General features: G+C 36.3%; 1 protein-coding gene across 1 annotated transcript in view; it reads left to right on the top strand.

Moving 5' to 3' along the window:
• Window positions 1-15,014, top strand: part of LOC145671305 (uncharacterized) — a 107,737-nt gene extending 92,723 nt beyond the window's left edge. Inside the window, exon 3 of the mRNA XM_081740279.1 lies at window positions 14,882-15,014. Within this exon, the coding sequence (XP_081596405.1) occupies window positions 14,882-14,888 (7 nt within the window). The 3' untranslated portion in view covers window positions 14,889-15,014. The remainder of the gene's footprint in view (window positions 1-14,881) is intronic.
• The last annotated feature ends 2,295 nt before the right edge of the window (window positions 15,015-17,309 follow it).

Genomic DNA, 17,309 nt, shown 5'->3' with positions numbered 1-17,309 from the left:
GTCTACCTGTGCCGCACGTTTTGCAGTGCAATATTTACAATACCACGGTTCCGTACTTTGTTGCAGTTCGGTGACTTCCGTTTCCAATAATACCTGGCATTGGGAATGAATCCACAATTGACAATCGCCACAAAACACGCTTACTCCTTCTATTAGTTCGTCACAACAACTATACTTGTCCACAGACCGATTGGTCTCATTTAACTTTTTACACGACATCTTTTCTCTTCCCTTTTTACAAACTTTCATAAAATTCCCCGGATCTACCAATTACTCAGACAATATGCAACTATTCACGCTCATCTAGAAAGATTTACCACTTTCTCCAACTCGCTTTTTCTTTCTTTTTTCACCATCCTTCCTTGAGAATGATATAATCGAACATAACCGAATATCATCCTGGCTGGCGTAGTCAAATTTGTAAGGTTAACTATATATTATAGTTTGTGTCTGTAAGTGTATCTTCGTGTCTACTGTTTCCTTGGATGTTCGCTTTCTCTGGACCCAGGTACGCTTTTATACATCGCCAGTTTAACCAGCTATCAATCTATGTGGCCTGCACAGAAGAATAGCTCGCAACCAGAGATATACTCAATCACTCCATAGTCATGGGAAAAAGAACCGGAACTCAGAACCTGCCCTACAGATGTAATATCTAAATAAAGTTTTGCGCAAAGGAAAAAAATATAAATAAAGAAATTCGAAAATTTTGGAAAAGTAAAATAAAAATATCAGAATTCGTGACATTCACTGATGGGTTCCCCGCAATGTTTCTCTCATATCATTTTCCCTTCGATGATTCGTTTATCAAATTGATAGGAAGACGCACTATTTTGATCTTGACCAAAATCATGTTTTACTATCCAAAAAGAAATATTCTTCTCTACTGTATCCTTGCTATATGAAATAAAACATAATTGTCAACCAGAAGCTTTTACTTGTTTCACCGAAGCTCTTCGTTATACAAACTGTTTACATTCACTTTAGGGGCACAACGGTACATCGCATTATGCTTTAGATAACTATATTACCGTGCATGTCACAATTCGTGACCAGACATTTTGCAATATTACACGCATACACACTCTCATAACATCCAATTTATTACATATTCCCAATATTCAATATTTTATTAATATTCACTTATTCTCAACTATATCAATGAATGTGCCTCTTATTCTGGCATTCATATCTTTCATTTTAAAAAAATCATACGTTTTGGCTGTTCACAGCAGCTACTATTACCAGGCACCCTTTTAACAGACGTTATTGTCCAATTTATAGTTTTTGGAATCGCGAATTTGTTCAAGTTTAGTACCTATCAGCATGGGGAGGCGCGGTTCATCAATTATTGGTCTGACGTAATGAAACGGCTACGTTCAAGTAATACTGTATATTATTAACAGGGGAAACTGAATGCTTGGTGTGGGCAAATTTCAAGCAAATGCAATACTTTCAGTACTCAGCTTCGGAGGCTGGCTTTTTAGGGACCCATGTACTTTCAGTAGATAACTTTTAGAAAATAAATGTGATCAACATGTTTTAGACCAGAACTTATAGTGTTACTTGACAGTAAAGTTTTAATAATAAATGACATGTATACAGATGAAATCATACAGTACTAAGCAAATTACTACAGTATGTTTTATATATCCACATCTTTATTACGATCAGGTAGTTGAACTTATACTAATATTTTAATATCAATAGAGTCAATGGACGGAGTACATCCGTCCAGCCTTTACTCTGCACGATAACTCTTTAATGAAAGAGATTTTTTTTAATTCTGTTGTTTCCAATCGATAGCTGGAGTAATTATCTTGGTGAGGTTCGTTAATGGAGGTGATCAACCCACCGGAAGTAGCATAAATTAACCATTTCCACTTTTAACATTTATCACTATGGAGCCAAAACTGTGATAAATAACGAAAAGCAGTTTCTGGAGTCGATGAAGCGTCCCAAAGACACATTTCATCCCCATCCTTAACACTAATAAAATCGGAAGTGGTAGAAATTCACTACAACTTCAGGTTTCAGTTTAATTTATATAGAGTAGACACTATTAGAGATACCGAGGAACTGTTTCTTTTAATCGATTTAGCATTCTAAGAATAAGTTCCATCTTAACTCTTATTCAAACCGGAAGTTGCAGATAAGTTCCATCTTAGCCCATTATTCAAACCGGAAGTTGCAGAAATCAACCACTTTCCGTTGTTACGTTGATCGATATAGAGCAAAACGGTAGCAGATAACGAGAAGCTGTTTTCTGAAATTTATTAAGTGCCCCAAGAATATATTCCGCCTCTACCCTTAGCTCTCTACCGAGACCGGAAATGATACAAATACACTACCACTTTCGGTTTCGATACTGATCTACATAGATCGAAACTGTAATAGATAGCGAGAAGCGTTTTTCCCTTTTGGAATCGAGTTAACGTTCTAAAAAAACACCATCTTTTCTCTTAACTCTCTGTTGAAACCGAAAGTGGCGGAAATCAATCTTGTTTTATTACAAATACAGTAAAAGCTCCTTATTCGCGCTTCCTTCATTCGCGTTTTCACTATTCGCGGATTTAAAAAATGCGACTCAATTCCTATTTTCGCGGCTAAAGATATCTTTATTCGCGGATCTAATCAGTACGTACATGCGTAATAATAAAAAGGATTCCAATAGGTATCCAACCCAATATCCTTTGCAAACGCCGTCAAATGGACTAATAAAATGTAAAATAGACCTTATTACAACTTTGCCTAAAGTATGTTGTTAAATGATATCGCCGCTGTATTGGTTCGCACTTTGACATAAGCCGCCTTCGCCGCGATCGGTGTTTTTGAGAATGTAAACAAACAGGATGAAAGCAACCATATTACTCAATGAACAAAAAATATTTTTAAATGTCCCACATTATTAGACGTTCCGTCCTCTGCTAAGAGCCGCTTTGCGTGTTTTATTGTTTCGTCTTTTCATTCGTTACAAAAATTGTGATCGAGTGACACGTGTCTACTGCTGTCTTCCTAATTTATACAGTAATGTCAACTAAAAAAAAATGAGAAACGAGTTTCGACACGAAGAAAATCTGTGTTACCGCTTAAAGTGAAAATAGAAATGCTTGATCGTTTACGCCTTGGAGAGTCGTTTGCATCCATATCACGCTCATTCAATGTCAACGAATCAACTGTACGATCGATTAAAATAATCCGAAGATAAAATAAGGTCGTCTGTAGCTTCAACTTCACTGTCAGCGAAGATTGTTCGTGATCCAGCAATAGAAAAAATGGAAGTGGTGTTGTCATTATGGATCGAAGACCGCAACCAAAAAAGGGTGCCCCTGAGTGATCCAATGGTCCGGGAGAAGGCAAAGCGTCCTTACGCTCATTTTAAAGAACCTGATGGTACTTGTAGTGGTGAATGTACAGATGGAGGATTTCAAGCATCGGAAGTTTGGTTCAATAAATTTAAGGCGAGACAATCATTGCATAACATTAAATCGTTGGAGAAGCTGCATCTGCAGACACTGCTGCAGCAGAACGATATCAAGAAGAATTTGCAAACTTAGTAGCTGATGGAGAATACAAACCTGAGCAAGTATTTAATGCAGACGAAACTGCACTGTTTTGGAAGGGAATGGCAAACAAAACATTCATTTCTAAAAGCGAAAAGTCTGCTCCTGGATTTAAGGCAGCAAAAGATAGAGTTACACTGCTGCTATGTTCTAATGCGTCTGGAGATTGTGTCATTAAACCACTGATGCTTTACAGATTGTTAAATCCTCGGGCTTTAAAAAATCAAAACAAGGACGACCTGCCAGTGTTTTGGCGTGCTAATAAGAAAGCGTAGGTTACAAACGCTATTTTTTGTGACTGGTTCCGGAATTGTTTTGTTTCTGAAGTTGAAACTTGTTTTTTTTTTTAAAAAAAAAAACAGAATTTAAACTTTAAAGTAGTTTTAGTTTTGGACAATGCACCAGGTCATCCTCGCGAACTTGAAACTATGCTCCAAATATAAAATTGACATTTTTACCTCCCAACACGACGGCTTTGCTTCGACCTATGGACCAAGCAATAATCCAGACCTTTAAGCTCTATTACATTAGACGAACCTTCAAAATCGTATTGGATAATATGGAATGTAATCCTGATATGAATGTTATGGAATGCTGGAAGAAATTTGACATAGCAAAATGCATCGTAAACATGAAAGAATCATTGAAAGAACTGAAGCCACACACATTGAAGTCATACTGGAAAAAACTGTGGCCTGCTCTGACTGCGGAAAATGACGAAGAATGTGTGCAAATTCAACCTTTGACTGCTAACATAGCCGAAATTGCGAATGGAATAGGACGAGATGGGTTCGAACTGATAGAATCAAGTGACATTCAGGAATTGCTTGAATCGCAAGATGAAGATTTGACTGAAACTGACTTGGAGGAAATGTTAAATTCACAGCCCATTGAAGAAGAGGCTTCATCAATCACTGGAAACGTGACATTTAATTTGAAAAATCTTAGTGAAGATTTATAAATGACAAATGAGCTTTGTGATTTCTTTATGAAAATTGATCCGTCTATGGAACGAAGTCTTATTTTTAAGAGGCAAATTGCTAATGCCACTGCTGAATATCAGTCTGAATTGAAGCAGCTTTTAAAAACTGCCAAGCAAGAAAAAATTACAAAATTCTTCAAACAATTGCCTAAGCCTGAAGATAATAATTAATCAATATGGTCAAAAACTTCAATTACAGTAAATTGATTTTTATATATATTTTATGTATTTGTTTTTTTTTATTTTGTCACCTAGGAACGTATCCCCTATAATCTCATAAATTACCATTCCGTATTCACGGTTTCTGTATTCGCGGCATATTTATGGAACATATACCCCGCGAATAAAGAGCTTTTACTGTATAAACTCTTTAGTCAATGGAGAGGAGGGCGTGGATCATTGGTCAGAGTTGATGAAGATGGGTTTTGATCGGTAGTGGGTCGAAGTGGGTGACAGAGGGTTAAAGTGGATCACGGGACAAGTTAACCCACACCATGTCTGTCTACTGCTGAGCAATATTTGTCAGTATAGCTGCTGCTAACAGGCCAAACTAAAAAACTCAGCATCGCTAGGTAAATTATTAAAATCAATTTTATTACTAGTATTCATGTGTATAGGTTCTTTGTACATAAATTAGCCTATAAGATTTGAGGAGTTCTGAACCCAAGCGCACTTCGTCTACCTGCGGGCAAAATAAAGTTTATTGCTGATTAACCCTAATTCAATAGCTGTACATTGATCTGCGCAATCCGTTTGACTCAAAAATAATCCTGTCACTTTGAGTAGTAATCGCGTCACTTTGCCTCACTTTGGACTTTGACCCCGACCTTTGTGACGTCATAGGTCAAAGGTCAATGACCTTGGCCCAGGGTCAATGACCTAGGGGTACCTAGGACCACCCCCTCTAAATTTTGGCAGGGGTACCTTGGCCCACCCCCTAAATTTTGGCAGGGGTACCTAGGACCACCCCCCTTAAATTTTGGAAATTGCCAAATCTAAAAATTGGGTATGGTAGCCTAGGACCATAGTATGTACCTCTAGCAGTATTCGGGGTCTATGTCGTTCCCTTTCATGGGTAAAAAATTGCCAAAAATTCAAATTTCGGAGGTTTTTGACCTAATTTATCCCCTTTGATGAGGTATTATTACCTTATATAGTTATATGGGCGTATACAGGGGTCCATTCGCTTTCATAAGACATGGGTATATTAATGCACCCTTCAAAAATTTGGGAGGGGTACCATGGCCCACCCCTTTAATTTTGGAAATTGACCAATTTCAACATTGGGTATTATAGTACAGGACCCTAATATGTATTATAATAAATTTGGGTGGTCCACCTCATTTCCTTCTAGGGGTACAAAATTGCCAAAAATATAAACGTAAGCAATACGTTATACCACGTGTTTGGTTTTTGGCTCAATTTATCCCCTTTGATGAGGTATTATTACCCTATATGGTTATATGGGCGTATACAGAGGTCCATTTCCTTTCATAAGACATGGGTATATTTGTGCACCCCTTGAAAAATTTGGGAGGGGTACTTTGGCCCACCCCTTAAATTTTGGAAATTGCTCATTTTATATATTTGGTATTATAGTACTGGACCCTAACATGTATTATGATAAATTTGGGTGGTCCACCTCGTTCCCTTTTAGGGGTACAAATTGCCAAAATATAAACGTAAGCAATACGTTGTACCACGTGTTTGGTCTTTTGACCCAATTTATCCTCTTGGATGAGGTTCTATTACCTTATATGGTTATATGGTTATTATAGGGGTCTATTTCCTATCATAAGACATAGGTACATTTGTGCACTCCTTTAAAAATTTCGGAGGGTACTTTGGCCCACCCCTTAAATTTTAGAAATTGCTCATTTTATATATTTGGTATTATAGTACTGGACCCTAACATGTATTATGATAAATTTGGGTGGTCCACCTTGTTCCCTTTTAGGGGTACAAAATTGCCAAAATTTTAGTACAACCACGTGTTTGGTATTTGGTACATTTTATCCCCCTTTGATGAGGTCCTATTACCTTATATGGTTATATGGTCATGTATAGGGGTTCATTATCTATCATAAGACATAGGTACATTGGTGCACCCCAGGAGGGGTACCTTGGCCCACCCCTTAAATTTTGGAAATTGCCCAATTTAAACATTTGGTATTATAGTACAGGACCTCAATATGTTTCGGTGTTTCTATTGTTAAATTTTTAAGTACAACCACGTGTTCGGTTATTGACTCAATGTATCCTATTTGATAAGGTATGGACGGGTATCCCCTTTCAATTTGGTAGGACCATTCGGGTGTAGTACAGTCACGTGATCGATGATTTGGTTTTAATGTGCGACGAGGTCCCTGGTCAATGTTCTCTAGGAATTAGGTGGAAACTTTGTCCAGGGTTCTCGTCTTATATCGCACAGCATCGTGAATGGAAATGATACATAACGTATACGTACCTTGTAATTTAAAAGTCCAGGATAATGTTGCGCTGGTGGTCGATCTCTAGGAGTGAGGAAAACTCTCCATACACAATACAGTTTGCAGGTGCTGCTAATTTCTCTTGGAAATGAACTTCCAATCGGATGGCTCCATGTCGTTGTAAATTCCAATAGTGACAATCTCCAGCAGAAGAATCGGGAGTTAGGTCAAATACAAACAGTGTATATCCATTCTTGTAGTCGGCTCTTGAAATTGTATTTCCAGTATTGGTAAAATGTATGCCAGAGCCTGAGAACAATGTGTGGTACGATGAAATGTAGAGATTTTCTTCAAAGTTGGGTTGCAATGGTTTTGAAGGTACAGCTTTTCCATCCACGTACAGTGTAAAGAAATTAATGTTTAGATGTTGAAATTCAAATGGATTGGTGGTAATAGTTCCACTGGATGCTTCATTCGATGTAAATCCTACAATAATACGATTTGGCAATGTTCCCATAAACAGGTTATCAATAGTTTTGGATTGTATATCCTTCGGGATGGTAAATGATTTCATTTGAACCCTTGTCAGAGGATACTTTGCCGGTGTATATTGTAAAATTTTATTGTGTGCCAATTTAACACTAGGGCTAATGTTGACTTTTTTCACCTGCAACGATGCATCTAGAATATTGATTTTTGCACTGACACCACTTTCACCGGCCATGAGACAAAAGTTTGGTTTTGCAGGAATAAGTTTCACACGTAATTCCACTCCATGAATTAAAAATTTATCTTGATTAAAAATGTCACAATGAAGATGTCCAATCATATCGAATTTCATACTTTGTTTTGTCAGTTCATAGCGTTGTTGAAATCCTTTGTTCTCACTTGTGGTTGCGTTCATATGACCAGCCGTATCTTGAAACCACATTGCTGTTTGTAAATGTGTGTTTTTAGCTCCATCACTATAATTGAGCAGTTTTTCCATGTACGAACGATATGGATGATTATGTGACGGAAATGAAATCAGTTTATTGTTCAAGTAGATTTGTACTTCACTAAACATAGCATTTAGAAAATCATTGACAGGTGCAATTGCTTTATCCGTATTGATGAAGGAGGAACCATCTGGTTTCACAATTTGTGCTTGGATGTACAATAAGGTTTGTGGCAAATCAATATATTCATCACTGCTACCACTCACTACAAATTCTATTGGTGAATTTTCAGCTATTGAACTAATTGGTTTGTAGCCTATAATACGATTGTCCAGAACACTGGTTTGCGTGGGCAACGTTGAAAAAATGTCCAATTCACTTTTTACACATTCACAGGATTGATGATGTAAGAAAGCCATCGTTGAATTAATCAAAAATATCTGGTGACGATGCCAATGATCTCTTCTTCTTCTTATGTGATAATTTACGTCTCTTTGTAGGATTGATGGTGTTGTTGATCGTTGGAAGGTCAACCTCAAACTGAGAGCAGTCATCCCATTTTCGTTTATGATATCCACTTCCCAGCATAGTTTTCAACTTATTTTTAGCTTTTTCTTGTAAATTTGTTTTTGCCTCTTGCATACGTTGATGAAACGATTCTTCCAGCGGTTGATTCGAGATCACAACATCATTAATCATATTGGCACCTGATTTTAATAATTCTTTTCCCACAGTTTTAGCTCCTTGCTTCACAAGTGGTAACACTGAACGAAATAAGCCACCAAGGAAACTTCCAATGCCATGTCCTGCTTGATAGGGACTTCCCACATAGACGTTGCCGATACCGGATAACGCTTGTTTTTGGTAGTATTGCAAATACGGATCAGTCATGACGACGACGACGGAAATGTAGTTTTGTACACACCGTTCCAAAGGTGAATGGCATACGATGACCTGTGCTATCCCTTATATCGATTTGTATTTGCTCAAAATTCATTTTTTCCACCGGAACATAATGTGCAGGATTAAAGATTTGTACTGCATGACTTCCAAAAGTATGATTCACAGGATCCATGTTGACAATTCGTAGCAAGGGTACCATTGTATCTCCAACAATGACAGATTCAATAATGTCACAATAGACGTACATTTGTGATGGTAAGCCTAATCGTACATCCGGTGTATATTGTCCCTTTTCCATATTTTTAAATCACTTTTTGGTTCAAATCCAAGCATTAAACTAACACTTGGTGAAATTTGTACAGAAGTATGGATTTCCTTTTTGGGATGTCTTATGAGGCATATATTATTAGTTGCGTCATGAGATATAAATAAATTGGTTTCTTTATGATGTATATTAATTGCATGAATAAGATCCCGTATATTGTTATAATAGCGTACAGGGATCGTTACAACCTTCCACGGTTCTTGATCATTACTACTTGATGATTTGTAATATATTTTATTGTTTTTACTGTTAATGTTCAGCAAAGAATGTGGATAATGAATCTCTACAATTGCCACATCCCATTTCTGGCGAAACTCTACACGTCGTTGTAATTTCGTAATATATGAAGTCAATGTATTTTCTGGAAAATAATCCATGGAACTATTACTGGGAAGTGTAACGTAAAAATCTTGATCAGGTTCCATTCTTCTTCTTCTTCAATGAAATTGCAGGAATCCACGAATTGAATGAGGAAGGATATCCTTTCCACTGGACGAGATACTCCTTTCTGCGACCATTTGTTCTTGTACGTAATATTTTATCGATGAGGAACGTCGAAGGGAGCGGTACTGGTTGTAATTCTTCTCTGTAGAAAACACCATCGATGAGTTGATGATTTAAATCCTCTAGTCGACACACTGGTGGGTTTCTTGGTACAATGGCTTTTACTTTGAATATTTCCCAAGTCCAGTTCTCGAGGTAACCCTTGTCAAAGATACGTTTTGTTTTACTTATACGAACAGTATCACCAACAGATAAATCCGTATCTTGTTTTGAATGTTGTAGCTTTTTGTCGTATAAGTTATGCCACACCTCCAGTAAATTGTCCTGAGAAACGTTTGCAGGTGCCATTTTAATACTGGAATGCCGACTTTCATTGTATGCTTTTACAAGTAAAGGCAATACTTTGATGTAATTGTATGTTTGATATTTGGTAAAGTATTTCCACATACGATGTTTCAATGTCTGATTAAATCTTTCTGCGATGCTGGCTTTAATATCTGGATCCTTTGTTGTAACATGTTGCACGTTGTGTTTCCTGAGAAACTTTTGTACTGTCTTGTTGGTAAATTCAGTTCCTTGATCACTACGTAGCACAATTGGTTTCCTCTCCTGGAAAATCATTTCAAATGCATTCACTATATCCTCGGCACTTTTTGATTTTAGTGGTACAGCCCACCCGTACCGACTAAACACATCAATCACTGTAAGAATATAGCGGTAATTGTCATTATAGTTTTGAAGTGATTGTAAATCATTTAAATCACATTCCCATTGATCATCAATATTGTTGACAAGATAAAAATCTCTACGGAAACGACGACGTACAGGACGATGTAACGTGTAGGTAGGTTGTTTGTTTAACCAAAGTTTTATTTTGGCTAGAGGTATAGATTTTCCTATGGCTTGCCATAATTTCTTTGCAGTAGAAAATGATGCAGGATGTGCTGGATTGTAATAAATGGATTTCAACTTTTTGTTCATGGTTTGTACGTTGACCATTGTGGAATGATACGTTTTCTTTTTGGTCGGACTTCTAAAACATCATCATCATCTTCTTCTTCTTCTTCTGCTTCTCCGGAAGAAAATAATTCAGGTGCCGGTTTTGGTGGTGCAGATCCTTCAGATGCTGTTGTACTATTATGCTTGACAATATAGTTTAATCTCCGTGGATTACCGATCAATTCTTGAGGTGTGTTTGACGATGCAAGGTAGTTGCAAAACAATTCCCAGCCTTGAGGATTAGAATGTTTCCTCGGTCGAGTCACATCGCACATTAAATCTACAATATTGGATCCATGTACTTTATTATCGTTGATGTACACTGTTCCTTTATGATCCCACGTAATTGCGTCATCTTGTTTTAAACGACGGAATAGTAGTTCGGCTTTCTTACGATACATTTGTGGTATTGCGGCTAAAATTTCTTGTTTCGTGCTATCGCCAACATTCGGGACGTCACCATCAGGTTTCATTGATGTAATTGTAAGTGGTATTGGTTCTTCTTGTTTACGTATCACATAAAGATATTTCTGTAATATTCTATTGTACTGATTCCATTTTTCTTCATCACTTGGATACGATGTATTCAATATAGATTGCATTTCACGATCGAGATTAGATTCTCGATTTTCACTCACACGGGATGATGATGCATGCATTCGTTGAAGCATTTCTGGTGGCACTAAAACCATCTTCTTGCTATGTTCCATGATGTTTATTGTTTAAACAAAATACTGGATAACACACTTCCTACAATAGGTGCAAGTAATGCAGGTAAGAATCCTCCTTGTTGTACGGCTAAATGTTTCTTCTTTTTATCCAATGATTTTGTATTGTCCACCAGATAGCGGAGCGTGTTCTTGTAACGCTTTAATCTTGACTTCTGCGCACTTGTCAGTGGAACATTGCCTTTTAAGACATTATAACAACATTCACAAATACTATGAATTAATGAAGCGTCTGCATTGGCAATAATAGCTTTACGCAATCTTGGTTTAGCTTTGTGCAGAGCACGTAGCAGATCAGCGTGTTTCACTGTAGGAGACATCGTGACAGACTAAATCATTCTTTTCGCATGCACAATAATTTAAACATGTTTTGTTGGTACGTAAACATAATGATGCAAATCGTCGGGAAAAATATTTGTACGAAATCGCATTTCATCGGGTGTATCTTGTTTAAGATCCATCAGTAAATAGCCATGTGGATTTCTTGTTGCGTCTGCATAACTTTCTTGTAGAAACAGTGGATGCTTAGGCATGATTTGATAACTCATATGCTTGATTTGTGACTTGTCACGTGGATTTTTAAACAACACCAAATACGAACAATTTAAACTCATATTTCTATTTGCTTTACTTTGATGAAATACATTTTGTGTTATAAAAATCACACTAATATTTCGATGATGTGATCCTTTTGTGAACATATCAACAATATCACTATTCACTTCTCGCATATGGTCATCAATAATAATCAAATGTGGTCCATCTTGAGGCTGAAAATCTTTCATTCGTGGAAGTCCTTCGTGAAATTCTACTGGAACTGGCATTGTTGCATACACGTCTTGCCATTCTGCATAATACCAGTATATCTTACGAAATTTTGCATTGATCATGGTTGGGAGATGTGACAGTAATCGCTTCACAAAATACGTTTTTCCACACCCACTAGGCCCTGCGAGAATACAGGTAAATGGATGTTTCCACTGTGTATCCATAATGAACACTAACACCTTGTTTCAAAAATGATGCGTATTTAAAGCGAGTACAAATTTTTTTGTTTTAGTTTGTAAATTCTTGCACTCACTGGTGTGAAAAGGAAAGAAACAGTTCATCTGTTTATCGAGTAGTTGAAAACCGTTTATTTGTTAATCGAATAGTTGAAAACCGTTTATTTGTTAATCGAATAGTTAAAAACCGGATAAAGTTTAACGGTTAACCGTGAAAGCTGATCACTGTTTGATTTAAATTCTATTTGAAAATTTTTCGTTTCAAATTTGTTTTGAAATTTTTGTTTCAAAAATTTTGTTGAAAATTTTTTTTTCAAATTTTTTTCAAATTTTTGTTTGAAATTTTTTTTGTTTGTAAATTTATTCTTTCAAAATTTTTTGTTTGAAAATGTTTCGTTTCAATTTTTTTTTCGTTTCCAAATTTTTTGTTTGAAATTTTTTGTTTCAAAATTTTGTTTGAAAATTTTTAATTTTTTTGTTGCAAAATTTTTTGTTTAAATTTTTTTTGTTCGAAATTTTTGTTTTGAAATTTTTCGTTTCCAATTTTTTTGTTTAAATTTTTTTTGTTTCAAACTAAAAAAACTTTTTGTTTGAAATTTAAGTTTAAAAAATGTTCGAATTTTTTGTTTAAAATTTTTGTTTGAACAATTTTGTTTCGAAATTTTTTCGTTTCAATTTTTGTTTTCATTTTTTTAGTTTGAAAAGTTGAAAAAAAAAAGTTTTAAATGCCAAGAATCTTTCCTAGAGAACATTGACCAGGGACCTCGTCGCGCATCAAAAACCAAATCATTGATCACGTGACCGTACTACACCCGAAGGGTACTACCAAATTGAAAGGAGATACCGTCCATACCTTATCAAAGAGGATACATTGAGTCAGTAACCGAACACATGGTTGTACTTAAAAATTTGAAAATAGGACCACCGAAACATATTGAGGTCCTGTACTATGCTTCAATTGGACAATTTCAGTGGACCCCCATTGCCAAAATTTAAGAAGGGTGCAACAATATACCCATGTCTTATGATAGGATATGGACCCCTTGTAGTCATAGGATCTCATCAAAGGGGATAAAATGGACCAAAAAACAAACACGTGGTACAACGTTTATATTTTGGCAATTTTTGTACCCCTAACAGGGAACGATGTAGACCATCCAAATTTATCATGATACATATTGAGGACCTGTACTATAATACCAAATGTTTAAATTGGGCAATTTCCAAAATTTAAGGGGTGGGCCAAGGTACCCCTCCTGGGGGTGCACAAATGTACCTATGTCTTATGATAGGGAATAGACCCCTATACATAACCATATAAGGTAATAGGACTTCATCCAAGGAAATAAATTGGGCCAAAATACCAAACACGTGGTTGTACTAAAATTTTGGCAAATTTGTACCCCTAGAAGGGAACAAGGTGGACCACCCAAATTTATCATAATACATGTTAGGGTGCAGTACTATAATACCAAATGTTTAAATTGGTCAATTTCCAAAATTTAAGGGGTGGGCCAAGGTGCCCCTCCCAAATTTTTCAAGGGGTGCACAAATATACCCACATCTTATAAAAGGGAATGGACCCCTATACATGACCATATAACCATATAAGGTAATAACACCTCATCAAAGGGGATAAATTGAGCCAAAAACCAAACACGTGGTATAACGTATTGCTTACGTTTATAGTTTTGGCAATTTTGTACCCCTAGAAGGGAATGAGGTGGACCACCCAAATTTATCATAATAGATATTAGGGTCCTATACTATAATACCCAATGTTTAAATTGGGCAATTTCCAAAATTGAAGGGGTGGGCCAAGGTACCCCTCCCAAAAATTTCAAGGGGTGCATTAATATATCCATATGCTATGAAAGGGAATGGACCCCTGTATACGCCCATATAACCATATAGGGTAATAACACCTCATCAAAGGGGATAAATTAGGTCAAAAACCCCCGAAATTTGACTTTTTGGCAATTTTTTACCCATAAAAGGGAACGACATAGACACCCAATACTGTTAGAGGTACATACTGTGGTCCTAGGCTACCATACCAAATTTTTAGATTTGGCAATTTCCAAAATTTAAGGGGGGTGGTCCTATGTACCCCTGCCAAAATTTAGGGGGTGGGCCAAGGTACCCCTGCCAAAATTTAGAGGGGGTGGTCCTAAGTACCCCTAGGTCATTGACCCTGGGCCAAGGTCATTGACCTTTGACCTATGACGTCACAAAAGTCGGGGTCAAAGTCCAAAGTGAGACCAAGTGGGGCGATTACTACTCTTTGAAAAACAAGTATGAACATGTATGAAATACCGTGTTTAAATAAGAAAGTGTTAAACTTTTATTTAATAGTGTAAGTGCGTTTTGATTTGGAGCTCTCAGTTCCCTTTTAAAATTCAGAATGAGAAATATGTGACATTGTAGTATTATGGCTTTTCAGTTGAGTTTTAAACGCGAGTGTGTAAATAAAGCAACTTAACGTTTTTTTCTGTATATTTTTTAGCCTTTGAAGTCATTGGTGAAGGAACCCATGATGGAGTATAAAAAGGCATCAGAAGAATTACGTTATCACGAGAGTACAAAATACCATCTCTTTGCGGCAGAAAGAGGTACTCAATTTCTTTTGGACATGAAAGAAGGAAATACCAGGTCAGTCAGTGTTATTCTGGATACGAAAAAGATGGAAACAATAGCATCAAATAGACGTCGGTTGGAACAAATTATTAAGACAATTTTCTATTGTGCTAGAAATAACTTACCATTAAGAGGACACAGAGATGATGGGCCTCTTCTATCTGACGAAATACGAGATAATTGTTTAGTTGGTAAGGAAGATATATTCAGAAGCGCGTTAGCATTCAGGTTAGATACTGGGGACAAAATTCTGCAAGAGCATTTAGAAACAGCGGGGAAAAACTGTACTTTCGTAAGCAAAACTATTCAGAATGAAATAATATAATGTATTGGTGAAGTTATACGTTCTTCAATTGTCAAAGATGTAAAATGGTCCAAGGTATATTCGGTTATCTGTGACGAAACAACTGATGTTAGTAAAAAGTCAGAAATGATTTTATGTGTGCGGTATGTTGATCTGGTTGATTTTGTAATCAAAGATTTTCTCGGATTCTTGGAACTGACGTCAACAACAGGTGAAGCCGTTAAGAAAGCTTTACTAGAGGAACTGGGGAGATTAATTTTAAGTATGGAGCACCTTCGTGGTCAGGGTTACGATGGTGGTGCTAATATGGCAGGAAAAGTAAACAGTGTTCAGGCTCGTATTTTAGCAGAACAGCCTCTCGCAGTTTACACACACTGTTTTAGCCACTCTTTAAACCTATGTGTAGATAAATCATGCGAAGTTAAGTGTATCAGAAATGCCAATGTCTTAGAAACGGTCATTTCTGAGTCTGTTATTTGTAGCACAAAGAAAACGAAACTAAATTCACTTTGTGCGACACGTTGAGTAGAAAGACGTGTATCTATAAATACATTTGTAGAACTGTTTCCTCATATTGTGGCAATACTTGAGTACTTAGAAAATGAGTACAGTGATGAAGTGTCCAGCAGTGCTTCGAGCTACAGTGCTACGGTAAAACGTAGCTACTTTATTGTGTCACTGGAAATTGTAGCTTACTGTTTCTCCTTCACAGTTAAGCTAAGTAAGAATCTGCAGAGCCCAAAATTAGATCTGTCGGCTGCAATTACCAATGTGAGAAATGTTCTTCAAATATTTGAAGAACTAAGAGAAAATGTGGATGTAGAATTCTCGTCTATATTTAATTCGGCGTGTAAAAGAGCTGATTATATAGGGGAAGAAATTAAAGTTCCAAGAACCGGTAGTAGATCAACGGATGGGGAAACCTCGAGAAACCCTGAGGAGTATTTCAAAAGGACAATATTCATCCCTTTCCTTGATCATTTTATTCAGCAGCTTAAGAGTAGATTTGATAATAGATTAGTGCAAATCTTACCTCTTGAGGGATTGATTCCTGCAAATCGACACCGTTATGACTCTACGGTGCTACAAGCTGCATTAATATACGAAAGAGATTTGCCTGAAAACCCAAGTGAATTAGAGCTACGTGCTGAGCTTACTTTATGGAAGAGAGTGTGGAACAAAGTAGAAGAATGGAAGCAAGAGATACCTGATAATGCAGTAAATGCACTGCAACACTGCGACGAATTTTATCCCAATATAAGAATTCTTCTGCAAATATTTGCTACTGTACCAGTGTAGACTGCTTCTACAAAGAGAAGTTTCTCAACACTGCGACGACTAAAAACATACTTGAGGACTACAATGTCAGAAGAACGACTGAATGGCCTCGTTCTATCTAATATTCGTAAAGAAACAAATGTTGATGTGGAACAACTTATAAATACTTTTCTCTAGAATGAAGCCCAGGAGAATGGAGTTAAACGATTGGAAAAAAGATTGAACAATTTTTCAGTACTGTATTTCAGCACTTCGTTCAATTACCAATGCAAGCCTATGTACTTGTGTTACTACAGTATTTTCAATGTTAGTGTTTTATTATAATTAGAATATGTAATGTTTATTCTTTAGTACAGCTATCGAATACGTGTTGGTCCATTTGTTTATTTAGTATGATGATATATTATTAATGTTTTATTATAATTAGAGTATGTAATGTATATTCTTTAGTACAGCTATCGAATACGTGTTGGTCTATTTGTTTATTTAGTATGATGATATATTATTAATGTTTTATTATAATTAGAGTATGTAATGTATATTCTTTAGTACAGCTATCGAATACGTGTTGGTCTATTTGTTTATTTAGTATGATATATTATATATGTTTTATTATAATTAGAGTATGCAATGTATATTCTTTAGTACATATATGGGATACGTGTTGGTCTATTTGTTTATAGTATGACGATATATTATTAATTTTCCGTAACCA

This window comes from Thermobia domestica, chromosome 15 (assembly GCF_964235325.1).
Source record: "Thermobia domestica chromosome 15, izTheDome1.hap1.1, whole genome shotgun sequence".
Lineage (NCBI taxonomy): Eukaryota > Metazoa > Arthropoda > Insecta > Zygentoma > Lepismatidae > Thermobia > Thermobia domestica.
The sequence above is the reverse complement of the archived record's forward strand: the minus strand, read 5'-3'. Positions and strand labels throughout refer to the sequence as shown.